The sequence below is a fragment of the Bos taurus genome, chromosome 18, assembly GCF_002263795.3.
Source record: "Bos taurus isolate L1 Dominette 01449 registration number 42190680 breed Hereford chromosome 18, ARS-UCD2.0, whole genome shotgun sequence".
NCBI lineage: Eukaryota > Metazoa > Chordata > Mammalia > Artiodactyla > Bovidae > Bos > Bos taurus.
The window spans coordinates 50,982,355-51,010,161 of record NC_037345.1 but is presented as its reverse complement, the minus strand read 5'-3'; the positions used below and the strand labels follow the sequence as shown (position 1 = coordinate 51,010,161).

General features: G+C 62.2%; 1 protein-coding gene across 6 annotated transcripts; it reads left to right on the top strand.

The window, feature by feature from the left end:
• Positions 1–642: 642 nt before the first annotated feature.
• Positions 643–27,807, top strand: CIC (capicua transcriptional repressor). 6 transcript variants are annotated; one of them, XM_015458193.3, is made up of 21 exons: positions 643–698; positions 3,870–6,665; positions 18,400–18,549; positions 18,637–18,871; positions 18,975–19,104; positions 19,203–19,385; positions 19,466–19,631; positions 20,468–20,670; positions 20,759–20,984; positions 21,568–21,671; positions 21,925–23,140; positions 23,230–23,417; positions 23,794–23,915; positions 24,013–24,179; positions 24,280–24,570; positions 24,667–24,989; positions 25,272–25,525; positions 25,624–25,778; positions 25,873–26,004; positions 26,581–26,712; positions 26,816–27,807. In XM_015458193.3, the coding sequence occupies exons 2-21, from the start codon at positions 3,881–3,883 to the stop codon at positions 27,181–27,183; spliced, it is 7,530 nt and encodes a 2,509-aa protein (XP_015313679.1). In that variant the 5' UTR covers positions 643–698; positions 3,870–3,880; the 3' UTR covers positions 27,184–27,807. The 6 variants fall into 6 exon arrangements, with proteins under 6 accessions (XP_015313679.1, XP_005219446.1, XP_005219447.1 ...); XM_005219389.5 differs by having other exon boundaries at positions 643–1,144; XM_005219390.5 differs by lacking the exon at positions 643–698 and adding an exon at positions 1,224–1,484 and having other exon boundaries at positions 25,627–25,778.

Genomic DNA, 27,807 nt, shown 5'->3' with positions numbered 1-27,807 from the left:
TGCATTTTCTTCACACCTGGTGTGAACCCCGCATCTGGGCAGCAGGAATCTACTACCAACAGGGCATATCCCTCTCCTCCCAACCCCAGTGTGATCCGCCCCCCACCAGGTGTGAACACCTACAAAGTGTAAGCTCTTCACGGAATGCAGTGTGATGCTCCATGAAGTGCTGTATTTCCCCATCTCAAGCCTTCCTCTCACCCTACGCCCAGGGGGGCTATCAGAAAACTGAGCCGCCCTAAATGTCAAAGTCTTGGGGAAGGTGGCCTGTCCCCAGGGTCACCAAGCCCCAGGCCACGCGCGGAGACTACTCCGCAGCGCGCGCCACCACACAAGTGATAGTTCTCTACCCTCCCGATGGCAACAGGGCTTTCCGCGGGGCCGCGCCAGACTTTCTGAGACTGTTGATTGGTTGTAGTCGCGGCCACCCGGCGGCCAATCAAACGGGGGAAAGGTGACATCACTTATTCTCCTTCCCTCCCCCCCGCAAACTTCCCTACTCCCAGCTACCAGCAGCAACAACCACGTGGGGGAGGGGTAAGAGAGTAGAACCCGGTGAGGTCATTGCACCGCCCCGACTGCTGCTGATTGGCTACGGGGCTCGAGGGTGGCGGTTGGCTGCTCCTCGCACCTCCCCCTTGTGCCGCTACCGCCGCCACTGAGAGGAGCCAGCAGCGACGCCAGAGCCGGGAGTCCGGGTGAGTCGGGGCCCTGGGTCTAAGATGCTCCTGGCGTCCAGTGAGACTCACGAGGAATTGCCCTTTCGACTTTTTCTCCTCGCACGGGTTCTTCAGAGCTCCAGGCACTCTGTCACATGGGAGTTGTAGTCTGCCATGTACTGTCGACTATGGGCCAGAGACGTAAGAAGACTACCATTCCCAGCAGGAATTGCGATCAGCCGGTCAACAAACGCTCAGGCCACGCCTTCTAAGCCTGCTCATTGGAGAGCCGGTCCCTTAGCCCCGCCTTCCTGCATTTCATTGGCTACTGTCCTTCATAAAGGCTGGGTTCCGGCCTAGAGTGCAAGACGACTGGGTACTGTATTCGTCATTCTGAACTAAGACAGACTACGGTTGGTCAGCGTTGATGTCCATCACTTGTCGTAGGGCAGGACCCTAGGCTGATCGGGCGATCGTAGGCTCAGGTTGGTGTCGGTCCCAGAGGGAGGCCGATCTTGGACTTTGGCCCCTCCCCCTCGCGCTGCCGGGTGGGCACGATTGGCTGTGGCAAGCGTCGCTCGTCATTGAGAGGCGGAGCCGACCAGGCTCTGAGTATCTATTGGCCTAGGACGGCGCCGGTCAGCGGGGTTGTGGCCGCTGATTGGCTGACTGCTCCAGCTGTTGCAGGTCCATTCACCATTTTGTGTGTTGGAGTAAAAAAAAAAGGGAGAATCGAGAGGGAGAGCCGGAGGGGGGGCGGGGAGGGACCGGACCGGACCGAGCCGGGGCCACGGCCCCCCGCCCCGAAACCCCGCTGAGCCCGAGGTGAGGGGCGGGGCCAGGGCTGACACAGGCAGGGGGGATTTGGGGTGCTGGGGGCCGAGAGGGGACAGGTGGCAGGGACGGGGAAGGGGTACAGGGGAAAAGAGGTGAGTGGGATGGTGGGAAGGTGGGACGGAGTAGAGGAAGTGGTGGGGAGAAGGAGTGACAGAAAAAGGGTGACAAGGAGGGGGTGGTGGGCAGAGAATTGGTAACAGGAATGGAGGGGTGACAGGACTAGATCAGGGTGACAGGGAGAGAGAGGGGACAGAGTTGGAGGGGGGTGACAAGGAGAGGTGATGGGGGGAGAAGGTGACAGGTCCAGAGATGGCTGACATGAGAGTGACTGGGAGGAGGGGGTGACAGAGATAGATGAGGGTGACAAGGAGGGAGTGACAGAGGAGGGGGCCTAGGGCCTGCGAAGAGAGAGGTGGAGATAGAGATGGTGACAGGATGGGAAAGAGAGTGGCAGAGACGCTGGTGTCAGGAGGCCTGATGGGAGCAGAGGACATGAGACCCTGAGAAGCCTGGGCCAGCCTGGGCTTCAGGAGTTATTGCTTAGATTCTGAGGGAGGTGAGGGCCCAAGAGGGCCTTGGGTGGGAGTTATCCTGAGAGGGTGGACAGGAAGAGAGTAGGCCCCAGGGGAAAAAAAGAGGCTTGGTTTCTGGTGTGAAGAACTTGGACCAGGCAGTGTGGTTGTAAGCCCTGGGTGGGGTATGCAAAGGTTTGTGTTGGGCCCGGTCTCAGTGCCCAGGATGGTGGCCCAGCGGGTCAGTGGGAGAAGGTGGTGGTGGCTGTCCAACTCCTGGATACTTGGGTGCCTGCCTCATTATGAGAAGCCCCAGGGCCCCCAGCCTCTGCCCGAGAGGACCCCAGGATTGGCTCAGAGAAGGGGCAGCCTGGGACTGCAGGCTCCTAAGCAGCAGCAGGCCCCAAGTGGGAGAGCATGAGGTCCGGGTCCCGTAGGAGCCTGAAGGCTGAGTCAGGGGTGCCTCGGATCTTCTTTGGCTTATGGTCCTGCGTCCCCCAACCCTCCCGGGGGCCCCCCTTTTGGCCTCTCAGGTTCTTTTAGTCACTTCAGAGTAAAGTTTTTTCCCTTCTCTTCTCTCAGGGCAGCCTGAAAGGGGGCGGGCAGTAATGACTGTTCAGGAAGTGGGTGAGGTTGGCTTGCTGGGCTTGTCCTGCCGTCTTTGACCTTCTCCCACTTACCCCCACCTGGAGTCCGAGGGCATATTTGGGGACCAGGGGGGCCTAGTCGGCTCAGCCACCCTGCCAGAGCCAGCCCGGGCAGGGCGGGGATGCAAGCAGGCCAGAAGGGGGGTGGCTGGGCTTTCGGGTATCACGTTGGGTGCTGTGGGGGGAGGGGCAGGCTCCCATCCAGAGGGACCGTGAAACCCTGGGGTGTAGCCCTGTGTCCCACTGTGTGATGTCTGTGTCTCTGTGTGTGTGTGCTCTGTGTGTGTGTGTGTGCGCGCGCGCTTATGTACAGCCCTGTGGTAGCACTGGGTATGAGCTCTTGCCCCAGACGTGCCCCTGCCTGTTCTCCGCCAGGATCTGGGGAGATGGCTGTACCTGCCAGGCCTGGGGTGCAGAACAGAGTGGGCAGCTGTCCCTTGGGCCTTGCAGCTGCCCACTCCTTCCCACAATGCCCGGCCATTCCAGGCTGCCCGGGGCTGGGGTGGGGGTGGTAGAGAGAGGCTCACATCGCAGCCCAGTCACCTCCTTTTCTGTGACTGTGTGCTTGTACATTTGTGTGTGTGAGTGCGTGTGTTCTCTGGGCAGTGACAGTGCAAGGAAGCGTGCCCTCTGGATCATGTGACAGGCAGCACACTGAAATGGTTAGGAGCACAGACTCTGGGGCCAGATTACCTGGGTCCAGATCTCAGCTCTGCCATTTCCCAGCCGGATGGATGTGGACAAGTGGCTTGATCTCTCTGTGCCCCAATTTCCTCCTGTGTAAATGCGGCTGATGGTAGCATCCGCTTCTTAGGGCTGTGGTGAGGATGCAATGGGTTAATAAAGGCAAGTTTAGCCCAGGGCTTGGCACAGAGTGAGTGCTCCATAGGTGTGAACTGTTACTTTTAGTCGTGGTTCCCTTGAGGCAGTCAGAGTGTGTGCCTGCACCTACTGTCCTCTGCAGAGAAAGCAGAGTATGTGAGGGTTCCCAAGGAACCAGAGCGTATAGCTCAGGGCATATGGGTGCCAGTCTGTGTCTGGGTGCCGGCCAGGGCCCACAGGAACACAGCCAGGCGGGAGACCTTGGGGAGACCTTGGGGATCATGGAGTTGAGGCAGTAGCCCCAGCAAGTGGGAAGTCTTGGGGGACACTGGGTCTGGGGGGTGTTCCTGAGGTTGCTCCCAATGATCCCTGTCTGTCCTCTCACCCGGCAGGTGGACAAAAGATGAAGCCCATGAAAAAGGCGTGCACCAGCCTTCCAGGTTCTGGCAGCAGTGGCAAGTCCCCACCAGCCACCAGGGCCAAGGCCCTGAGGCGGCGAGGGGCTGGGGAGGGGGACAAGCCAGAGGAGGAAGACGACGAGGCGCAGCAGCAACAGCCGGGGCCAGAAGAGGCTGAGGAGGGTGAGGAGGAGGAAGCTGAGCAGGGCCCGCGGGCCGAGGGGCTGCCCCCGGAGCTGCAAGCTGATGACCCGGCCCCAGGCCCAGCTGAAGAACCCAAGGTGGAGGGGGAGGCGGGCCGCTGGGAGCCATCACTCAGCCGAAAGACGGCCACGTTCAAGTCACGAGCGCCCAAGAAGAAGTATGTGGAGGAGCACGGCGCCGGCAGTGGCAGCAGTGCAGCGGTGGGTGCCCCTGAAGAGCAGGCACGGACCCCCGAGGAAGCCGGCGCCCTGGGGGTGCCTCCACGGCCACCCACCTCCACGCGCTCCTCCTCCACCGACACAGCCAGCGAGCACTCAGCCGACCTGGAGGATGAGCCGGCTGAAGCCTGTGGTCTGGGCCCCTGGACCCCTGGCAGCACCAGCGGGGGCTACGACCTGCGGCAGCTGCGGTCCCAGCGAGTCCTGGCTCGGCGCGGGGATGGCCTCTTCCTGCCGGCTGTGGTGCGCCAGGTGCGCCGAAGCCAGGACCTGGGTGTGCAGTTCCACGGGGACCGGGCCCTGACTTTCTATGAGGGGGTGCCTGGCGGGGGTGTGGATGTGGTTCTGGATGCCACGCCCCCACCGGGGGCGCTGGCGGTGGGCACAGCAGTCTGTACCTGCGTGGAGCCCGGCATGGCGGCCTACCGGGAGGGTGTGGTGGTGGAGGTGGCCACCAAGCCCGCCGCCTACAAGGTCCGCTTCGGCCCTGGCCCCAGCTCCCAGCTGGGCCCAGCCGCCCTGCCGCAGCCACCTCAGCCACCACACCGGGAGCCCGAGGATGCGGTATGGGTGGCCCGCTCCAGCCTCCGCTTGCTGCGGCCCCCCTGGGAGCCCGAAGCCCTGCCAAGGAAGCCCCCGGCAGGCCCTGAGGAGGAGCAGGCCGAGCCCGGGGCCACCCTGCCCCCCTGCCCTGCTGCCCTGGACCCCAAGCAGCCTGAGGATGCTGAGGTCTCCAAGATCAGCTTCGGTGGCAACCTTGGGGCTTGTGAGGAGGGTGAGGAGAAGCACCCGCCCGCCCTGGGCACCCCGGCTCTGCTCCCACTGCCGCCCCAGCTCCTGTCACCACCACCCAAGTCCCCTGCCTTCGCAGGCCCAGGCCGCCCGGGTGAGCAGCCCTCCCCGTGCCAGGAGGGGAGCCAGGGTGGCAGCCGGAGCAGCAGCGTGGCCTCACTGGAGAAAGGGGCTGCGCCGGCCGCCCGGGCCCGCACACCCCTGACAGCAGCCCAGCAGAAGTACAAGAAGGGCGACGTGGTCTGCACGCCCAATGGAATCCGAAAGAAGTTCAACGGCAAGCAGTGGAGACGGCTGTGCTCGAGAGATGGCTGCATGAAGGAGTCACAGCGGCGGGGCTACTGCTCCCGTCACCTGTCCATGCGAACCAAGGAGATGGAGGGCCTGGCAGACAGTGGCCCGGGTGGGGCCGGGCGGCCGGCGGGCGTGGCGGCCCGTGAGGGCAGCACCGAGTTCGACTGGGGGGATGAGACGTCGCGGGACAGTGAGGCCAGCAGCGTGGCAGCCCGCGGAGACTCCCGTCCACGCCTGGTGGCCCCCGCCGACCTGTCTCGTTTTGAGTTTGACGAGTGCGAAGCAGCGGTGATGCTGGTGTCCCTGGGCAGTTCTCGCTCGGGCACACCCTCCTTCTCCCCCGTGTCTACGCAGTCACCCTTCTCGCCAGCCCCGTCGCCCTCGCCCTCGCCACTCTTCGGCTTCCGCCCTGCCAACTTCAGCCCCATCAACGCCTCGCCCGTCATCCAGCGTACCGCTGTCCGCAGCCGCCACTTGAGCGCCAGCACCCCTAAGGCGGGCGTGCTGACGCCACCAGACCTGGGCCCCCACCCGCCGCCACCTGCCCCCCGAGAGCGCCATTCCTCTGGCATCCTCCCCACCTTCCAGACCAACCTGACCTTTACTGTGCCCATCAGCCCTGGGCGACGGAAGACAGAGCTGCTGCCCCACCCAGGGGCGTTGGGGGCTCCCGGCGCAGCGGGTGGAGGAGCCGCCCCAGACTTCCCCAAGAATGACAGCTTAGACGCTGGCGTGGACTCGGTGTCCCACACACCTGCACCCTCCGCGCCAGCTGGCTTCCGAGCCGTGTCGCCCGCCATGCCCTTCTCCCGCTCCCGCCAGCCCTCACCGTTGCTGCTGTTGCCCCCACCTGCTGGCCTGACCTCGGACCCTGGGCCCTCCGTGCGCCGGGTGCCTGCCGTGCAGCGGGACTCACCTGTCATCGTCCGTAACCCGGACGTGCCGCTGCCCTCCAAGTTCCCCGGGGAGGTGGGCACTGGCAGTGAGGCCCGGGCCGGGGGACCCGGGCGGGGCTGCCGAGAGACCCCAGTGCCCCCAGGGGTGGCCAGTGGGAAGCCTGGTCTGCCCCCACCTCTGCCGGCCCCCGTACCCATCACTGTGCCTCCAGCTGCGCCGACTGCCGTGGCCCAGCCAATGCCCACCTTTGGCCTGGCTTCCTCACCCTTCCAGCCGGTGGCCTTCCACCCCTCACCTGCTGCTCTGTTGCCTGTCCTGGTGCCCAGCAGCTATACCAGCCATCCTGCCCCCAAAAAGGAAGTCATCATGGGCCGGCCTGGGACAGGTAAGAGGTTTTGCTGGAGGGGCTGGGTGAGGGCTCATTTTGTACTAGGTGACTGGCAAAGTGGCTCTCGAGAAAGGTGAACTCCCCACCCCAGGGGGCATTCAAGGGGAGGCTGCCCTCCCATCTGCACAGAAGTTCCCATGGGAATTCCTGTGTCAGGCTGAGCATGTGGACTTCGAAGGCTCAGTGCAGTGTTTCCAGAGGCCTCCTGGTTGGGGTCTACCAGTCAGCAGAACTTTCCTGAGAGTGCAGGCTCAAAGCCAGCACCCGCCCCCCCCAGCCCCCAATAGAGCTGATGGGGTAACAGAGATGGTAATCATGATGACAACTCTCATGGCCTGAGAAATGACAGGGGCATCACCGTGATAAGCACTGTGAGTGGGTTATCTCTCCTAACCTCACACCCACCCCTTAACGTAGCACTCACAGCATACTGAACCTTGCTGTGAGTAGGCTCCTATATTGCTGTGAGTAGGCTCCTATGGAGGAAACTGGGAGTTTCTCGATGATCCAGTAGCTGGGAATCCACGCTTCCACTGCAGGGGACCCTGGTTTGATCTCCGATCAGGGAGCTAAGATCCTGTAAGCTGCTGAATGGTGCAGCCAAAAAAAAAAAAAAGAGGAAACTGAGGTCAGGTTAGTTACTTGCCCAGGGTCACGGGGCTAGTAAATCCCGGAGCCAGCCTTCAAACCCAGGCTGGCTGGCTCATGACCACTTGGCCACAGTCCTTGGTTACAGATGGGAAGACTGAGGCTCCAGTGGGTCCTTCTGCCAGGTGGTAGCAGGCCCAGGCCTGGAGACCTCATCTTCGCTGCTGTACCTGGTAAATAGCACAGGTGTGGTCAGTGCCCTGGCGGGGAGCCGGGGGTGTGGCGGGCATGCCTCCCAAGGTGAACCTAGTCTGGCTGCCCTCAGGACAGGGCGTGTAGGCCAGGGGTTGGAGGAGAAGTTGGAACCTGCAACCCTGGGACAGAAGAACCTCCTGGGAGGCTGATGGGAGGGCTCTGAGGTCAGAAGGAGCACAGCTGAGGACAGCCGGTGTGGCTAGAGGGCTGAGGCCAGGGGTAGGGGGTGAGGCATTTCTGAGATGGGGCTGGAGAGCCATCTGGCCTGGGCCTTGTCAGAGGAACTTTCATGGAGGGCGACAAACACGTCACTCACCCCTTCCCGAGCATCTTTTTCTTATTTACCTATTCATTTACTGTCGACTGAGGGCCCCCTCTGTGCCTGGCCCTGTGCTGGTTGATGCTAAGGACACAGCCCCATCCTCACAGGGCTCATGGTTCCTGGAGTAGACAGACCTGTCCCCAGATAGTGGCTGTCCAGCGTGGTCAGGGCTGGGGTGGTCAGGGAGGACTTCTTGGAGAAGGGGCCATGAGTGCATGCTCAATTGCTTAGTTATATCCGACTCTTTGCGACCCCGTGGACTATAGCCCGCCAGCTCCTCTCTATCCATGGGATTCTCCAGGCCAGGATACTGGAGTGGGTAGCCATTCTCTTCTCCAGGGTATCTTCCCAACCCAGGGATTGAACCCCCAGATCTCCTGCATTGCAGGTGGATTCTTAACCGTCTGAGCCACCAGGAAAGCCCTCTAAAGTGAGGCCTGAAGGGTGTGCAGAAGGGAGCCTGGCAAGGCTGGTAGGAGGACCGTCAGGTAGAGGGAAGAGTTTGTGTAAAGGCCTTGAGGCGAGAGCCAAAGTTTAAAGGAAGTTGAATCTGCAAAGTCAAGGGTTCTAGACCGTGGGTGAGTGTTGGGATGTGTGGCTGCATAGGTGAGCAGCACATCAAAGTCAGATCATAGAAGGTCCTTCAAAGACTTGAAGGCACTAGGAAACTCTGGAGGGTTGTACCATATAGGGTGAGTTCCAGCCCCTGAGCCCAGGGAAGAAGGAGGTGGACGTGTGGATCTTGGTAGGAGCCGCTGTGTCTTGGGCTGGAGCAAAGACTAGTGTAGGAAGGAGCCCAGGCCCTGCCCTCACTCAGCTCCAGCCCAGACCCAGGGCAGAGGACACAGGGATAGCGCTTTCCCCTCATGCTCATTTACTGAGGTGTTTTTTGCTCGCCCCTAACATTTGTTACATTTGTTATTTTGTAGCTGATATGAGCAAAATTCCACAAAGTGGGCACAGCAGGGATTTCTGTCCTTGGGCAGATGAAGACACTGAAGCAGAAGGACTCTATAACCATCCCCTTCAGCCCCCCACCGCCCACATTCCTGCAGCCCCGACACTGCCTTCACATATAGCACCTCAGGGTCATGACCCTCACTGCAGCTGCGTGGGGAGGGTGACCTGAGGCCTACCAGGGTGGTCTGGCAGGGTTCCTGCTACCATTTTCCGGATGAGGAAAAGTGAGGCCCTGACAGAAGGTGGTGGTCACCTGATGGAGGTCACCCAGCCAGGGAGGGGCAGGACTGTGTCTTGAATCAGATCTCTCGATCTAGATCACAGGACCCTTGCTACCAGAAGTAAGAGTAATAATGCTTTATTGAGTACCACTCATGCATGTGCCTGGCACACTGCTCAGTAAGTGCTCAGTGCACTTTTACTCACTGAGTCGTGATCACACCCCAGCTCAGCAGGACCATTAGTTCCACTGGACAGAGGAGGAAACTGCAGTCCCAGAGGCAGAGTGACTTGCCTGTGGTCACCCAGCTAGGAACAGAGAGAGCCAGGATTTGAACCCTGACTATTTGGCGCCAGAGCCCGTTACTCTCAGTAATGATAATGATAACAGTAACAGTAGCTCGCTTTATTGAGCATATACCACTGCCCAGCCTCACGGATGGGGCTGTCTGATTGAAACTTCCTGACACTACAAAATAGGGATTACCAGTTTCCAGCCCTGTCGTCGGTAGCAGGAGGGGGACTGAGGTTCAGGGAGGGGAGGCCCCTTGCTGGAAGCCACCTGATCGTCAGAACTTGTCCAGTGCCTGTCCTGGCGGTTCTGAGCCGCGCCTTCCTGACTACACCCATGCTGAGGTATCCAGGCTGCCCTCAGGTTCCCAGCCAGTGGGCCCTTTTGTTCTCTCAGAGGCCTCCCTAAAGCCTTGGGAGGTAGGCACCTTGGGGCCTTCTCTGTCTTGAGGCCCAGACAGGGCAGACCGTGCCCAGGGGCACAGTGAAGCTATCACCCTTTGGCCTGCCCATGCCAGGGCCTGACCCTCCGTCAGGACAGCAGGTGTGAGGGGGTGGCCCAGGGCAGCCTGCCTGCTTCTGCCCCCCGCCAGGCATTTGCTTCCGCTGGGGGACTTGCTGGAGCAGGCGGGCCGGCATTCTCCGCATTCTGTGCATGGCCGGGCCAGCCAGCTGCCATCGCCACCTCCCTCTGACTCTTCCCGCCTGCTCCCCCAGAGAGGAAGCCGCCCCAGGGCCTACAGCCCTGGCCTAGGAGGCCAGATGTCTCAGCCTTGTACTTGGCATGGCCTGCCTTCCAGCTCCTGGCTTCTGCCTGGGTTCCCCGTATTGACAGGCAGTGCCCCTTCTCCTGGGCCTGTCTTCCCATCTGCCTGTTTGAGCCACTGTGTATCTGTCTCTTCCTTGGGTGCCTATGTCTGTCTCTGCCCAGGTCTCCATTTCAGAGTCCTCCTCTGTGGACTTCTGTCTGGCTTTCCCTGAGTCTCTCTACAGCTTTCCTGGTTTGTACCTCCTTGGATACCAGTTCTTGTTGGAGCTTTCATTTCACCCTCTTTCTCTTTTGCCCCCCACCCCCCGCCCCAATTGTGGGATTCTATCTCTGGTCCTCCTCCTCCCATTCTTTAGACAGACCTGCTTTCCCTATCCTAGTCCCCACTTCCACTCTGTGCACATCAGGAACTCTGTTCCTCTAAGTCATTGGAGAGTTGCTAAGCACTAGGTCTCTTGCTCCCTCTTTGGGGAATGTTGGAATAATGTCTAGGCCTGAAGGCCCCTTCTTGGTCCTTGACAAATTAAATGTCCACTCCTGTCCTGAAAGCTGCTTAGAGTTGTCGGGAACTATCCTACAGACCCATCAACACCCAAGCACCTGTTTCCAAGACAGGCAGGAAGGCGGGGGCTTTGGGGGCCAAGCTAGGAGATCCGGCTGTGGGGGAGCAGCAGGAAAGCAGTTCCTCTGCCCACCCACCTGCTTGAGGGCATGATCCGGATCACCCCTACCACCCCCACCCCCATCACCTTTCAGAAGACACTTTGGTGCCAGCTCCATTTAACTGAGTCCCACGAGTAGTCCTTCCCAACAGGCAGAATCTCAGAGACCAAGCAGTATCCATCCACTGTGCTTGGGTGCGTTGGGAAAATGAGGCCCCAAGAAGAGCCAGGGGGGCGGCGGGGTGGGAGTGGGGAATCCTCCTGACTCTGCAGATCCAGACTCTGCCCAACCAGAATTTCTGTTTTGTCTCAAACAATAACCCCCCTCTCTCCCACCAGAAGTCCCTCCTCACCTCTCTCCCTGGCCCAGGCTGAGCAGCCCTGGGGTAAAGTGGGTTAGAAAGGCATATGTGGATGCAGGCACAGGCAAGGATGAGCAGAGGGAGGCCCAGAGCCAGGGGAGGACAGAGGAGAGAGGCAACTCTGGCTTAATGAATGAGGTGATGAGGGAGGTTCAGGTAGGCTTCTCACTGGAGGTGACATTGGAGCTAAAACAGGAAGAATGAGTGGATTTCAGGGAAGTAGAAGAGAAGGTCCATCCAGGCATAGGCAACCACAGGAGCAAAGGCCAGGAGGGGTGAAAGTGCATGGCCTTGAAGTGGCCAGTTGAGGCTGGAGCTGACACGGGGCCTAGGCTTGGCAGAAGGGTGCCAAGGAAGACAGGTACAGCCGAGCCACACTTGAGTGTCAGCCCCGTGAAGAGCCTAGAAACGGTTCAGAGCAGAGGGAAAGGGTTGGATCAGGCTGTCCAGGACCCCTGGATAGGAAGGAGACCTCGCCTGGGAAGAAGAGGGTGAATTACAGGAGAGAGGAGAGAAGAGGCTCTTTTGAGGTAGCAGGAGTGAGTCTTGGAGATGTCTTGGAAGAGCCCCGAGCGCCAGGCACTGCAAGGGGTCAGGCTGCCTCCTTGTGGCGGCGGGTGGCTGGGGTTGCTGGCCCGCGCATGCGCAACGTCGCGGTGGTGTGTGGCCCGCAGCCCCCGGCGCCCGGGCATTAATGGCTCCATTAGTGGCAGGGAGGGAGGCGCATTAGCGGCGACGACGGCGTCTGGCTCCCATTACCACCGGCGGCAGCGGCTGCACCGCAGGCGGCTGGACCCTCGCCTGCCGCGCCGCCGCCTCCGCCCGCACCCCGTACCCTGTTCCCGCTCCGCTTGGGGGCCTTGGCCAGGGAACCCCCGTCTCCACATTTCGGTGGAAAAGCTAATCGTGAAGCCAGGCAGACCGGGGCTCAAATCTTGATCGTGCCACCTCCTGACTGCAAGATCCTACCCCCTTCTGAGCCTGTTTTACGCGAAGCAGCCAGGGAAGGAGGGTGCATCGGGGGCTTTGTGGATCCAGACCTGCGCCCAGTGAGGGCCGCGCCCATTCCCGCGCCCTAGGGGGTAGGCCCGGGGCGTCTGGCCTCGGGTCTTCCCATTGGCCGCTGTCGCTCCCGCCGACGCCGATTGGTCGAGATCTGTTTCCCCGCCCCTGCGCCATTAACCCTTGCGCGGCCGCGTTCTCGGGCTGGGTGGGGGACCTCCCCCCCAGCAGACAGTTCGGGTGCCAGCTGGCCCGCGCCTCGCCGCGGCCCGCGTGGGTGTCAGGCCGGCCAGGCGCCCGCCCGCCCTCCCAGCACAAAGCGGCTTTGTGGGGCCCGCCAAGGGCTGGCTAGGGGCCAGGCGGCGAGTGGAAAATCTCGTGAGCGCGGGGTTGGGGAGGAGAACGCAGGGCGGCGCCCCCTCCTCCGCCCAGGCAGTGGCGCCTCCCTCAGCCCGCGCGGACCAGCCCTTTCAGCCCCGGCGCTTGTACACTCCCCCTTGACTCCTTTTTCTACCCCCAAATCCACATCCCTCTCTCCATCCTATCCCGCCCATCTCCCAATCCCTGGGGAGCCTCCCCCACACCTCTCGCTTGCCTCTCTTTCCCTTCTGGTCCCCCTGCCTACCCCAGCCCCACTCACACTGACTCACCCCGGCGCTATTTTTAGGCCCCCATCCCTCCCGAGCAGCACCAGCCCAATCCTGGGCTCGTTCCCCAGGCAACCCTGGCCGTCGCCAACTCCGCCCGGGGTGGGTGGGTGGGTGTGTATGTGGAGAGCGGGTGAGGGGAGCTGGGGACACCGGGGTGGTGAGCCGAGGCGGGGACCCGGGCCTGGAGAGCAGGGTGGGGAGCCGCAGGCGGCAGGGCGCGGTGCCTCTCGGGCTCAATAAACGGGGGCCCGTGAGTTCAGGGCATGTCTGCCTGTCCCTCAGTCTGTCAGCATCCCTGGCTGTGCGCCCCAGGGCTCTGGGCAGGCCTCAGCCTGTGCCACCCTGGGTGGCAGTTGCTGTCTCTGTCTGGGCTCCTGGTCCCCAGGCTGGGGTGGGGTGGTGCCCTGGGGATTGTTTGGGGCCAAACCTTTTGTGGAGTTGGTTACAGGGTAGTGCAGGGGTGAGCTGCACTGTGGTTCTGCCCATTACCTGCTCTGAGTGAAGGGTGGTGAAGCACTCCCTCTCAGATGGGGCTGAGGCCCTGGTTTGGGGAACCTCCTCAGCATTTTCCAACCAGGGAGGCCCCAATTAGAGTTGGGGATGGCTGAAGACGCGGAACTGCTCCCTCTTCTCTACTAATCACCCCCACCCAGGGTTCCTCCATTCCAAACAATGGAAACTAAGTATAGGGCTGGCCCAGTGCCCAGGGCAGGGGGGCCCTTCCCGCCCAGATTCCGGCCCCTCCCTGGTAGGCTGGGCCCCCACTTGGCTGTCCCCTACCCTGTAAGGGGCCTCTTCCCATCCCTCCTCTGTGGGCACTGCCTTCTACCAGATGTGCAACCCTCCCAGATGTCTGGGGCCCTCTTTCCCTCCTGTGCCAGGCTTAGCTCCTTTTCTCATGCAGCAGAAGTGGGGGTACTGGGGGCAGGGTTCCTCTGAGCTCAGTCCCTGAGCTGCATTGCAGTGGGGAAGGGGTTAACTTGCCAGGAGGTGACTCACCGGTGGGGAGAGGAGGGGGCAGCCATGGGGAGATAGAGCAGGCCACATTGATTTCAGCCTTGATTTCTGCTTCACATTGCAGTCCCTGGGGCAGTGAGGTAATGGAGGGTCTGAGTCTGGGGCTGCATAGGGAGGAGGGGGTGGTCACCTAATAGTCCCTCTGTTGGTCTCTCCAGGCTCACAGCCAAGAGTCTGGCCCTGCAGTCACTGGAGGTCAGAGGGCTACAGACCTCCCCTTTCCCTCTGGGCTCAGGTTACCTGGTTTTTGCCCCTCTCCATGCCTTCATCTCTGTAGGTGCAGAAGGCTGGGAAGAGTTTGTGCCTGTCACTGACCCTACCTGTGTAGGAGCTCAGTCTCGGTCCATCTGAGCCTGTGCAGTCTTGATCTGCCCAGTTGTGACCCCAGGCCTCTGCCTTCACAGGATGTGACCTCAGGGCCCCCTTGCGTGATCCAAGGCCACTGCCTCTCTGCCTGGTAGGCCCCAGACCTTGTCTGTGACTCTTTGTGTACCCTCTGACTTTTCTATAGTTCATCAGTCTCTCCGAATCTTTGAACATATTCCCAGACCTTTGGATTGGGAGTCTCTGCCTGTGTCCACCCTGAGGTTGAATTTTCAGTAGCGGACAGAGCACTTGAGTTGGAGTGCTGGGCTGTTATGTCCCAACTGCATGATCTGCACCATTTATTGTTTCTCTGAGCCTCACTTTCTCATCTGAACAATGGGCATAATAAAGTGTACTTTCCTAGTGATTGTGAGGATTCAACGCACAGGGTCATACATACAAGCTCCCCAAACGGAGCAGCCCCAGTGTTAGTTTCCCCTCTTCCTTCTTCTGAAAAGAGTGACTCACAACCTAGAGTGGTGGCCTCCTGCCTTACACTGTGAGGTGGAGGGCCCCAGGTGGCCGCTAAGTGTCAGGTAGGGTTGCTCAATGATGGTGAACAGCCATGGCACTTTGTATACCTGATGAGCCAGGGTACTGAAGTAGTGCTCACTGGGGTAAGTTTATATAGTGTGTGGGGTCAGTATGATGGCACTTGTGAGAGTTACCTGTGTTGGGATTGGGAGTGCCAGGAAGGCCACGAGTGTTGGTTGTGTTAGAGGGACATAGGGTATGTGCAGTGGACAAACAGTGATTGTGATGAGGTGTAGGAGAAAATTCTGCCTGTTTAATATGTCGTGTGTTTGTATGATTCACAGGGATGTGTGAGGATATGCTTTGATGAAGCATGTATGACAGGGCATGTATGAAATGGGTGATGTGAAGAGGATGGGTGAGAACGAGTGTGACTGTGGGTGGGGCATGATGGACGGTTAGTATGGGAGGTAGTACATTATGTGAGGAAGTGTTTTAGGTGTGTGACTTCGTGTGAGAGTGTAAGAGGGAGGGTACATGTGACCCTGGGCTGTGTATAAGGTAAAGGGTGTGGTAGGAAAGTCTGTCTAGGAGTGTGTGTGTGTGAGTTTGTGACTGCTGTTGTGAGAGTTGGTGAGGGCTCAGGGGTGGCTGGCCCAACCCTACACGCAGTTCGTCTGCCTTGCGGGGCCGTGCGCGCCCCAGGTGTGCGTGAGGGAGGTGGGCCGAGCCGCGCGTGAGCGTGTTCCTCGCGCGGACTGGACACACACAAGTACCACCCACAGCCCCGGGCCTCTGCAGCACGGCGCCCCGAACCGCCCCCCTGGCTCGGTGCCTTTACTGCAGTGCGCCCTCCCTGCCGCCCTCCTCCCGCGGTCCCGCCCCGGGCCGGCTTGGGTCCAACCGGAGCCCGCCCCGCCCTGCCCTTATTTGCATATGACTGACGTTCCCCCGGGGCGGCCAATGGGGGCGGGCGCGGCGGGGCCTGACCCGCGCGCGGCGGCGGCAGCCAATGGATTCGCGCGCGGTGGGCCGGGCTTGCGCGGAAGGCCGCGGGGGAAGCGGGGAAGGGGCGGGGGGAGGTGCGGCGGGGGGAGGGGAGCGCGTAGTAGTGGCGGGGCGGGGAGGCGGCGGTGGTTCGGCGCGGGGCTCGCTCGGAGCGCACGGACGCACGCACGCTCGTCCGTCTGCCCGTCCGGGGCCGGAGGCCGACCCCGCGCTGAGCCGCGGGCCCCAGGCCCGGAAAGGCGGGGCGCGGTGCCGGCAGCCGGGGCGCGCGGGGCCAGAGCCGTTACCCGCCGGAGCTGCGAGGGAGGGAGGGAGCGAGCCAGCGAACGGGGAAGGGAGGGGGCCGCCCCCGCGCACGCGCGCCGCGCCCCGCCCCACCTGCCCCGCCCGCCCGGCTCCGCGCGGGAGGAGGGAGAAGGAGGGGGCGGTGCCGATGGCCCCCGTGCCGCGCGCCCCGTGACGGCCCCCGCGCGCGCTGGGGGGCGGGGCGGGGCCGGCGCGCTCTGACCTCCCCCCGCCCCCCGGGCGGCGGGAGGCAGGCGGCGTTGTGCGCAGGCGCGCCCGGCAGAGACCCCCCGCGTGGGGCGGCCGGAGGGGGGCGGCGTGGGGGGGGCATGTGGCAACGGCCTCCAGCTCCCCCCGGGCCCGAGTGGCGGCGGCCGAGGAGCCGGCGGCGGGCGGAACGGCGACGGCCGCTGAGGAGGCGCGAGCCCCGGCCGGGCCCCCCCGCGCCGGACCATGTACTCAGCCCACAGGCCCCTGGTGCCCGCGTCCGGCGCGGCCTCCCGTGGCCTCGGCATGTTCGGTCAGTAGCGCCTGGGCCCTGGGACTGCAGGGGTCAAGATGTCGGGGTGTTGAGTGCAGAGTAATGGTGATGGGGTTACAGTAAGAGAACGGTGGCGGCAGAGTAGAGGGGAAAGTTACAGAGCTCGGCTGGGCCAAGTGGTTAGTGACGGCAGGTGGGAGTGTAGCAGAGTGATAAGAGTGCAGAGTGGGGCGTAGCTGGGGACAGCTGTGGGGTTTAGGTGCGGGGTGGAACAGGTATGTTGTCATAGGAGGTGAAGGGTGCAGAGTACCTTGGTCCAGAGCATGGGTTAGAATCGTAGCAGCGTGAGACCTGGTTCCAGGTGTGAAACAGAGTGGGGAGGCGCTGGGGGCTGTGATTGAGAAGTGGGCTAAGGACAGGTCTTGGGTTTGTGAGTGAGGCACTGTCTGCTCAAGAGTGATGTGTTTGTGGTGTGCTCTTCAGAGAGAGGGCGAGACCTAGGAACCTGGAGGGTAGTGCGCTGGAGAGGAGTTCAGGAGGGACAGGACCAAAGGACTGTCCTCCCATTGTCTGCTGGGCCTCTTCTTTCTCATCCAGCAGATCAGGAGGCAAGATCTTTGTGAAGAGTGGGACCTGTCCAGGTCTCTAAAGGCTCTTGTGGGTTTGAAGGCCCAGCAGGCTTGTGGGGCTCCAGTGCCCCAGTGGTAGGGATGGGATTTTCATAGTATCTAGAGTCATCTCCAGTGTTGGCTTCTTTGTCCGTCTCCTGTTGCCTTGATGTCTACTTCTTGTTTTGGCAGCATCTCACAGAAGCAGGTCTTGAGGCCAGTGTCTCCCATAGGGGCTCCACGAGGCTAGCCTTCCAAAGGCATTGGTTGGGGGGGGGGGCGGTCAGCTGAGGTCAAATTGATCTAGATCAGAGGGAGCCTGGAGTGAGGGGGACCGGGGCTAGGGCGTTTTCCTCCTGTCTTCATGGTCTTCCCCTAGCAGGGGCCTTTTCTGTGGGTTCCACTTCCCCCAGGGAGCTGGCAGTGAGAAGGAGACCCACTCCCAGCCTGGGCCAGCCCCAGGAGTCTAGCCAGGGGTGGGCCACAGCCTCAGGCTGGCTCTCTTATCACCCAGCTCCTGGAACAGAAGGTTGGCCCCTGGTGCGGGAGGTACCTTCCTGTGCATATTCTCAAGGAAACACCTGGCGCTGTTGCCTTGCCTGGGCAGGGTCTCTTAACAATTCTCTTGTCTGCTCTATTGTCCCTGCCTTTTCTTCTGAGGAGCTTACCACACCCTCCCATCTTTCTGGGCAAGAGGGCTGGCCACTATACTGGAGGGAAGCGCAGGAGTTTCAAGTGAGGGGAGGCCTCTTCACAATTAGTAGACTTCTCTGTGAGGAGAAAAGAGAAGGATTCTGGAGCCACCAGTGCCCAGCCTGGGAAGGGCAGGTCTGGGTCCCTGGGGTCTGTGGTAGGGGGAGGGAGGCAAGGAGAAAGGCCTGAGATCCCATGCCCTGTGGGTAGTGGGGAGAGGAGGGAAGGAGAGGAGTGGGAGAGGAGGTTGGGCCATCTGCTTCAAGAAAAGAGAAAGGGAATGTGGGGCCAAGGTGAGGGGCTCTGTCAGATGAGGCGTGGTGACGGGAATGGGCGCGACTGGGGGAGGGTCTCCAGCCTCGCTAAGGTCTTCAGAGAGTGAGATGGCAAGCAGACATGGCCTGGTTTGTGACAGGAGCCAGTTGTGCCTCTGGCCTGGTCCCTGGTGGCAAGGCTGGTGGAGGTGGGGGAGGGCGTGGGGTGTGAGGGCTCTTTCCCTGCTTCTGTTTTTGTTCTTATAAATCTAGAAATCTGTCAGCGAGGAGCTCTTCCTGAGTGATGTCGCACGCCCGAGCCCAGGGTGCTCTGGGATGAGGGAAGAGGGTGTAAAGAAGAGGGGGCGGCGCCTTGTCCAGGGTGGAAGAGAGCTTGCTTTGGGTTGAGGGGGGTGTCAAGGCCCGGCTCTCCTGCTGCACCACTCAGCTGACTCCTTCCCACAGTGTGGACAAATGTGGAACCTCGCTCTGTGGCCGTGTTCCCCTGGCACTCCTTAGTCCCCTTCCTGGCCCCCAGCCAGCCTGACCCCTCTGTACAGCCAAGTGAGGCCCAGCAACCTGCCAGCCACCCCGTGGCCTCCAACCAGAGCAAAGGTGAGGGGCGAGGGGCCGTGGGGAGGCCTGGGGATGGGGTCGGGATGGCCCCGGAGCCCTCTGACTGGCCCGCCGCTCTGCCCCCAGAACCTGCTGAGTCGGCGGCCGTTGCTCACGAGCAGCCACCGGGCGGGACAGGGAATGCTGACCCGGGGCGGCCCCCTGGAGCCACATGCCCTGAGAGCCCAGGGCCTGGACCCCCCCACACTTTGGGGGTGGTGGAACCTGGGAAGGGCCCCCCTCCCACCACGGAGGATGAGGCCCCTGGACCGCCAGGAGAGCCGCGGCTGGACAGCGAGACAGAGAGTGACCACGATGATGCGTGAGTACCCTGAGGCCTGGGACCAGGGAGGAGGGGGCGTGGCCGGAGACTCAGCTCTCCCTGTCCCCGCTGCTCTGTCTCCATCACATTTCATTCCCCACAGCTTCCTCTCCATCATGTCTCCTGAGATCCAGTTGCCCCTGCCGCCCGGGAAACGCCGGACCCAGTCCCTCAGCGCCCTGCCCAAGGAACGGGACTCCTCTTCAGAGAAGGACGGACGCAGCCCCAACAAGGTGTCTCATCTCCACCTGTCCGTCCCCAGCTCACCCCAAGGCCACCCAGGCCATCCTCTGGGTTCTAATAATCCCTTGCGGGCCGGTGTCTTCTGCAGCGGGAGAAGGACCATATCCGGCGGCCCATGAATGCCTTCATGATCTTCAGCAAGCGGCACCGGGCCCTGGTCCACCAGCGCCACCCCAACCAGGACAACCGGACTGTCAGTAAGATCCTGGGCGAGTGGTGGTACGCCCTGGGGCCCAAGGAGAAGCAGAAGTACCATGACCTGGCCTTCCAGGTAACGCCGCCACCTCTCGGCTCCTCAGCTTCTTCCTGTCGGGCAGATGAGTGAAGGGTCTCCTTGCCCTTTCCTGCTAGGTGAAAGAGGCCCACTTTAAGGCCCACCCAGATTGGAAGTGGTGCAACAAGGACCGGAAGAAGTCCAGCTCAGAGGCTAAGCCCACGAGCCTGGGGCTGGCAGGAGGGCACAAGGAGCCGAGGGAGCGGAGCATGTCAGAGACAGGCACTGCCGCTGCCCCCGGAGGTCAGTGAGCCCCTCTGGCCTCTTCCCTCCTGTGGGCCACCAGTCTTCCCTTCGCTTGCTCAGCCCACTTCCCCAGAAGCTCCTTTCGGCTTCATTGCTTTTGAGCCCCTCACCGCAAAGGCCCTGACACTGAACTGTGGTGAAGGAGTCAGGGAGGTCCAGGGAGGTCACACATCCGAACAGAAATCTCATCATCAAGTGCCATTTACTGAGCATTTACTACATGACAGGCACTTCTTAGAGCATAATGTCTAGCATTCAAAACCAAAGCCCGTTTTCCAGATGAGGAAACTGAGGCTCAGAGAGGCAGAATCACTTACTTGAAGTCACAAAAAACTAGGAAGTGGCCGAGTCTGAATTTAAACCCCAGCTTGTTGGCTCTCAGGGCCGCAGTCAGAAAAGGCTCTTATTGGCTACTGCTACTGACGGAGGGTGTCTATAGAGTGCACTGCCCTGAGGCGCTTTTCTGGAGATCCCTTGGGTTCTGGGCCACAGCCCTGCGAGGGATGTTCCTTTTGCTCTGAGACCAGGGAACAGAGGCTCAAGACAGTCCAGTGGCTGTCTGTTAAGCGGTGCTGCACGTACCTGTCTCCAGGCTTTTCTCCCCTCAGAAGGGCTGCCTCCCGGGGAGCAGTGGGCTCATTCCTCGAAACCCCAGAGGACAGGAAGTAGTGGGAAATGCTGGGCTGGTGGGTGGTGCCTCTCTTCTGCCTGGTGGCCCAAGAAGTCCCACCTGCTTCCACCCAGTGTCTAGAAGTGTCTGTGGACGTTTTGGCCAGCCTAGGTGCTGGTAGCAGGCTTCCTGACTGTAACCCTGTCTTTTTCCCTCCCTGCAGTGTCTTCAGAGCTCCTGTCTGTCACGGCCCAGACACTCTTGAGCTCGGACACCAAGGCTCCGGGGAGCAGCTCCTGTGGGGCAGAGCGTCTGCACGCTGTCGGGGGACCTGGCTCAGCCCGGCCCCGCGCCTTCTCCCACAGCGGGGTCCACAGCCTGGATGGTGGGGAGGTAGACAGCCAGGCGTTGCAGGAACTGACTCAGGTCTGGAGGGCAGGCCGCAGGAGTAGGGGCAACGGGCAGGGAGGGAGGTGACTGCCCTGGCTGAACTCTCCCTGCACTTGCCCTGCAGATGGTGTCTGGCCCTGCGTCCTACGCTGGCCCAAAGCCCTCCACCCAGTACGGGACTCCAGGCCACTTTGCGGCGCCCGGGGAGGGAGGCACCCTGGCAGCCAGTGGACGGCCCCCACTGCTCCCCACCCGGGCCTCCCGTTCCCAGCGTGCAGCCAGTGAGGACATGACCAGTGATGAGGAACGCATGGTCATCTGTGAGGAGGAGGGGGATGACGATGTCATTGGTAAGCTGTCTCAGGACCCAGAGTCCTAGCCGGGGAGCAGCAGGCTCAGGTTGGGAAAGTAGGTGGAGATTTGGCTCAGGTCCTTAGGCCCCTTTTTTTTCACTTCCCCGTTTGTTTGTGATCCTGGGCCTGTTCAGTTCAGGCCCTACCGAGGTAGTCCAGCCCTGCCCTCGAGAAGCCCCAGGTCAGGGACTTCCCTGGTGGTCCAGTGGCTAAGACTCCACCCTCCCAATGCAGGGGGTCCAGGTTTGATCCCTGGTCAGGGAACTAGATCCCAAGTGTCGTGACTGAGACCCAGTGCAGCCAAATGAATAAATGTTAAAAAAAAAAGAAGAAGCTGCAGGCCAGACAGGAAGCCTGAGGACAGCAGCATGGCCGGGCCACTGGGGCATAGGATCAGGTGCCGTTCCCTGCTCTCAGGGTCTGGTGGCAGGCTGGGCACACCTGGGCTGAGGAACAGCATTCCCGGACAACACTTAGCCAACACAGGGCAGAGCTGAGGCCAGAGCCAGACTTCAGACCCTCTATTCTGGGCAGCACCGCGCCCAGCCTTTTGCCAACACTGTCGCGTCTGTTCCCTCAGCTGATGACGGCTTCGGCACCACTGACATTGACCTCAAGTGCAAGGAGCGGGTGACTGACAGCGAGAGTGGAGACAGCTCTGGGGAGGACCCGGAGGGCAGCAAGGTGAGGGCTTGGGACTTGCTGTTGTCTGGTCCACATGTCCTGGGTGGGAGAATGTTCCTTTTCTGTGTGTCAAGAAGTGGGGAAGATTAAGGCCCAGAGAGGGCGAGCTATTTGCCCCATGGGCGTCTCAGCCTGGATGAGTGGAGGCCTTCAACTGGCCTGGCTGCCAGCAGGACGTGGAAATGGGGATGGGCAGGGTGTGGGTATCCAGGCTCCCCTGACGTGCTTGTGTCTCCTTTTTCCTTCCACACAGGGCTTTGGCCGGAAGGTGTTCTCGCCTGTGATCCGTTCCTCCTTTACTCACTGCCGTCCGTCGCTGGACCCTGAGCCTCCAGGGCCCCCAGATCCACCTGCAGGCTTCGGCAAAGGCTATGGGCCCACCTCCTCCGCATCCTCACCCGCTGCCTCCTCCTCCTCAGCCACCACCTCCTTCCCACTGGGCTCAGGGACCTTCAAGGCCCAGGAGTCAGGTCAGGGCAGCACCACAGGCCCCCTCCGTCCCCCACCCCCTGGAACTGGGGGCCCAGCAACACCTTCTAAGGCCACCCGGTTTCTCCCCACGGATCCTGCCACCTTCCGTCGCAAGAGACCTGAAAGCGTGGGCGGCCTGGAGCCACCAGGCCCCTCAGTCATCGCGGCGCCTCCCAGTGGGGGAGGAGGCGTCCTGCAGACACTGGTCCTGCCCTCAAACAAGGAGGAACGGGAGGGCAGCGGAGCTCGCGTGCCCTCAGCCCCAGCACCCTCGCTGGCCTACGGGGCCCCAGCAACCCCCCTGTCCCGCCCGGCTGCCACCATGGTCACCAACGTGGTGCGGCCCGTCAGCAGCACTCCTGTGCCCATCGCCTCCAAGCCTTTCCCCGCTCCGAGCCGGGCCGAAGCGTCTCCTGGTGACACAGCTGGTGCCAGGACTGAGGCGGCCACTGGGTCCCGAGCACTGGGGGGCTCCCCGCTGGGCGTCAGCTTAGTGTACTCGGACAAGAAGTCAGGAGCTGCCACCTCCACGGCCCCACACCTGGTGGCTGGGCCCCTCCTGGGCACTGTGGGGAAGGCGCCGGCCACTGTCACCAACTTGCTGGTGGGCACCCCAGGCTACGGGGCCCCAGCGCCACCTGCTGTCCAGTTCATTGCCCAGGGGGGCCCTGGCAGTGGGGCGGCTGCAGGCTCGGGGGCCAGTGCTGGGAGTGGCCCCAATGGGCCAATGCCCCTGGGCATCCTGCAGCCGGGTCCCCTGGGCAAGGCTGGGGGCATCACCCAGGTGCAGTACATTCTGCCCACGCTGCCCCAGCAACTGCAAGTGGCACCGGCCCCTGGGACCAAGGCAGCGGCGCCCGGCGGCCCTGCCCCCACCACCAGCATCCGTTTCACCCTCCCGCCGGGCACCTCCACCAACGGCAAAGTCCTGGCTGCCACCGCACCCACTCCTGGCATCCCCATCCTGCAGTCCGTACCCTCCGCCCCGCCCCCCAAAGGTGAGGCCCGGGCCGGGCAGCACGAGGAGCGGGCCCCAGCTGCCTCCGCTCCTGTGTGACCACCTGCTCTCCTGTCTCTTAACTTGCAGCCCAGTCAGTGTCTCCCGTGCAGGCCCCGCCCCCAGGTGGCTCAGCCCAGCTGCTGCCCGGGAAGGTACTCGTGCCCTTGGCCACCCCCAGCATGTCAGTGCGGGGAGGCGGGGCTGGCCAGCCACTGCCCCTGGTGAGCCCGCCCTTCTCAGTACCTGTGCAGAACGGTGCTCAGCCACCCAGCAAGGTAAGGGCACCTCGGTGGCGGCCTCTTGCTCCTGTCCCTTGCTCCTCCCTTCTGGGCGTTGGTCTCTGCGTCCCGTGGTTTTTGTGTCTGCCTGTTGTTCGCGCTCTCCCTTTTGTCCCCTTTGGTGTCTGGGCCTCTGTCTCACTGTCTGGCTTGATGTCTCTGAGCATCTTGATTCTGCTCTCATCGTTTGTCCCTTGTCCCTTCTCTGTGTCTCCAGCCTCTTGCTGTCTTTCCCTTGATTTCATCCTCCCTAGCCCCAGCCCGATGTCTCTCTTCCATGTCTCTGCTGAGATCCAGCCTCCAAGGTCTCAGGCCTCCCCTGCCTCACTCTGGGGCCCCAGCTCAGCTCTGCCTGTGGTTCCCTTGCCCACAGATCATCCAGCTGACTCCAGTGCCTGTGAGCACACCCAGCGGCCTGGTGCCGCCCCTCAGCCCGGCCCCACTCCCCGGCCCCGCCTCGCAGCCTCAGAAAGTCCTGCTGCCCTCCTCCACCAGGTACAGCAGTTGAGCCCTCATCTGGGAGTCAGCGCAGGGGAGGGTTTCTGGGGGGCCGGCTCTCCTCACACCTTCCCCTTGCCTCTCCCTATGGCAGAATCACCTATGTGCAGTCAGCAGGTGGGCATGCACTGCCCCTGGGCACCAGTCCTGCGTCCAGTCAGCCTGGAACAGTCACCTCGTACGGACCCACGAGCTCGGTCACCCTTGGCTTCACCTCACTGGGGCCCAGTGGCCCCGCCTTCGTGCAGCCCCTGCTTTCAGGTGAGGAGTGGGCCTGGCTGGCATCTGGGGACCACGGGTGGGACCGAGGCAGCCCAGGCCCTAACTTGGTCCCCTGCCTCTGCCGTCTCTCTCTCCACAGGCCAAGCCCCACTGCTGGCTCCTGGCCAGGTGGGCGTGTCGCCTGTGCCCAGCCCCCAGCTACCTCCCACCTGCGCAGCCGCCAGTGGTCCCGTCATCACAGCATTTTACCCTGGCAGCCCCATACCCACCTCTTCAGCACCCCTGGCCCAGCCATCCCAGGCTCCCCCAGGCCTGGTCTACACTGTGGCCACCAGCACCACCCCACCTGCTGCCCCCATCCTGCCCAAGGGCCCACCGGCACCCACTGCTGCCACCCCGGCCCCTGCCAGCCCTTTCCCTAGTGCCACAGGTGGGTGTCAGGCTAGGTGAAGACGGGCTGACTGGGTGGACCCAGGGGATGGGTTCCTGTCAAGCTTGGCTTAGCAAATATTCTCTACACCCGCAGGCTCCATGACCTACAGTTTAGTGGCCCCCAAGGCCCAGCGGCCCACCCCTAAGGCCCCCCAGAAAGTAAAGGCGGCCATCGCCAGCATTCCTGTGGGCTCCTTCGAGGCTGGTGCTCCTGGGCGGCCAGGCCCTGCACCCCGGCAGCCCTTGGAGCCTGGCCCAGCCCGTGAGCCCCCAGCGTCCGAGTCAGAGCTTGAGGGGCGGCCAGCAACACCAGCCCCTCCACTGCCCCATGAGACCTGGACTCCCACAGCCCGGAGCAGTCCCCCGCTGCCCCCACCTGCCGAGGAGCAGGCCAGCACCAAGGGCCCTGAGACCATGGTGAGTGCCCAGCAGCCTGGGGGTGGCCACCACTGCTTGGCTCTGCTCCTCTGTCTCCTGTCTGCCCTTCTGTCCCACTGCTCTTCCCTCTACCCATCTGAACCATGCCCTCGTGGGTTCTCCTCTGGCCTTGGGCTAGTATGTCTGCATGACTGGGTCCTGCCCACAGTTCTGTATCTCGGCGGTCAGCATCCATCTCTGTGATCCCTCTCTGTTTCTGGGTCTTGCCCTGGTGAGTCTGACCCCAGTGTTCTCCATCTCCTTCCCCACCCCACCCTCCAGGCCACCAAATTCCCCAGCTCGTCTTCAGACTGGCGTGTCCCCGGGCTGGGCTTGGAGAGCCGGGGGGAGCCTCCCACCCCTCCCAGCCCGGCCCTGGCTCCAGCCCCAGCTCCTGGCAGCAGCAGCGGCAGCAGCGAGGGCAGCAGTGGGAGGGCGGCCGGCGACGCCCCCGAGCGCAAGGAGGCGGCTGGTGCTGGCAAGAAGGTGAAGGTGCGGCCCCCGCCCCTGAAGAAGACCTTTGACTCTGTGGACAAGTGAGCATGGGCTGGGGGACCCGGTGGAGTGTGCGGGTTGCTGGGAGAGGGGGCAGCTGCAGGCGGGGGCAGAGGAGGTGACCCTGCCTGCTCTCCAGCAGGGTCCTGTCAGAGGTGGACTTCGAAGAGCGCTTTGCCGAGCTGCCTGAGTTCCGGCCTGAGGAGGTGCTGCCCTCGCCCACCTTGCAGTCTTTGGCCACCTCACCCCGGGCCATCCTGGGCTCCTACCGCAAGAAGAGGAAGAATTCCACTGGTAGGCAAGCGCCAGGTACCCGGGGAAGGTGGGGGACAGATGAGGCCCCCCAGGGGCCTCAGCACGGCCACTGAGCCTGCTTCTGTCTGAACAGACCTGGACTCGGCCCCCGAGGACCCCACCTCGCCCAAGCGCAAGATGAGGCGGCGCTCCAGCTGTAGCTCGGAGCCTAACACCCCCAAGAGTGCCAAGTGCGAGGGCGACATCTTCACCTTTGACCGCACAGGTGCCGGCGTGGTGGCAGGCAGAGCTGTGGCTGACCCAGGGCCTCCAATAGGGGTGGGGTCTCAGGAACAGGGTTAAAGGTGGGAGAGTGAGCAGGAGTCGCTGAGAGCGAGGACAGCAGGCCAAGGGTGGGTTCTGGAGGTGCTCTGCTCTGTTGTCTGTGCTGGGTCTCCATTGCTGCACAGCTTTTGTCTAGTTGCGGCGGGCGGGGTCTGCTCTCTAGTTGAGGTGCTCAGGCTTCTCACTGCGGTGGCAGCTTTGCTTGCGGCAGAGGACAGACTCAGGATGCAACGGCTTCCGTAGTTGTGTCTTGAGGGCTTAGTTGCTCCACGCGGGACATGTGGGATCTCCCCAGATCAGAGTTCGAACCCACGTCCCCTGCATTGGCAAGTGGATTCTTTACTGCTGAGTTACCAGGGAAGCCCGGTTCTGGAGTTTCACAGGCCCCTAAATTCCCACCTGACCTTGGGCAGGTTCCCTCTCTGAACTCCAGTGTGAAACAGGATTCAGTGAGGGCTGAGTGGATCTGCTTGCACGGTGGCGGGAGGCTTGACTGGGCTCCTTGTACTGCTCACAGGCACAGAAGCGGAGGACGTGCTTGGGGAGCTGGAGTACGAGAAAGTGCCCTATTCGTCGCTGCGGCGCACCCTGGACCAGCGCCGGGCCCTGGTCATGCAGCTCTTCCAGGACCACGGCTTCTTCCCATCAGGTGAGCACAGCTGGGAGTCTCAGGGCGAGGGACTTGGAGGGGGCCTACCTACTCATCTCACCCTGCCCTTCTTCCTCTCCCTGCCTGCCCCTGCTGCCCACAGCCCAGGCCACGGCAGCCTTCCAGGCCCGCTATGCGGACATCTTCCCCTCCAAAGTCTGTCTGCAGCTGAAGATCCGTGAGGTGCGCCAGAAGATCATGCAGGCGGCCACTCCCTCAGAACAGCCCCCGGGAGCCGAGGCCCCCCTCCCTGGACCGCCCCCCACTGGCACTGCTGCTGCCCCTGTCCCCACTCCCAGCCCCGCAGGGGGCCCCGACCCCACCTCACCTGGCTCGGACTCTGGCACAGCCCCGGCTGCCCCGCCACTGCCTCCACCCCCAGAGCCGGGGCCTGGACAGCCTGGTTGGGAGGGGCCCCCCCAACCCTCACCACCCGCCTCTGGTTCCTCCACAGCTGCCACAGGCAGGTGAGGGGCTCCTGAGAAGACCCCAGACCCACAGTACCCCCCTCAGGACATGGACAGTATGTTAGGTGGCAGGAATGGGGGGGCAGGATGGTTGCCTCCTCCCCAGTAAAGCCATTTCGTCCTTTCCAGTTGGGGGCGAAATGAGGCCTGCTCCCTTGTCTACCCCCTCCCCTGACAGCTCCCTCCCTGTGACGGGGGCGACTGAGGGGAAGTGGGGCACAGTCTCCCTCCATCGAGCCCCTGTATATAACCTGGAGTGTGTTACCTTCAGACCTTTTCACTTGTACTTTATGCAAAATGGCTCGTGTGAGGGCTGCCAGCTGGAGGGTAGTGTGGGCCTCGGGCCACAGGGAGGTGCCTGTGAAGTAGGGGGGAGTTCATGTACCCCTTTTTTCCCCAGAGGGGCTGGACTCAGGTTAGCTTGGGGGTGGGGGCTCCTGCACTTTGCCACAGGCACGGGGAGGGTTCTCTCCCCACCCCCTCTGCCCTCCCAACTTGGGTTGTACTTTCTAAGAAGGTGATTCCCCCACCCTTGTCCCCATCCCCAGAACAAAACATGTTGATCATGTGCAATATTTCTTACTGTGCTGAGAAGACGCAATGACCGAGATTAAAGCTGTTTAACACA

Excerpts from the sequence above, each read along its gene's own strand:
- CIC (XM_015458193.3), top strand. The coding sequence starts at position 3,881 with ATGAAGCCCATGAAAAAGGCGTGCACCAGCCTTCCAGGTTCTGGCAGC. Across the intron at positions 23,418-23,793 it reads GTGCTCAGCCACCCAGCAAG|ATCATCCAGCTGACTCCAGT; the intron begins GTAAGGGCACCT and ends CCTTGCCCACAG. Across the intron at positions 25,526-25,623 it reads ACCTTTGACTCTGTGGACAA|CAGGGTCCTGTCAGAGGTGG; the intron begins GTGAGCATGGGC and ends CCTGCTCTCCAG.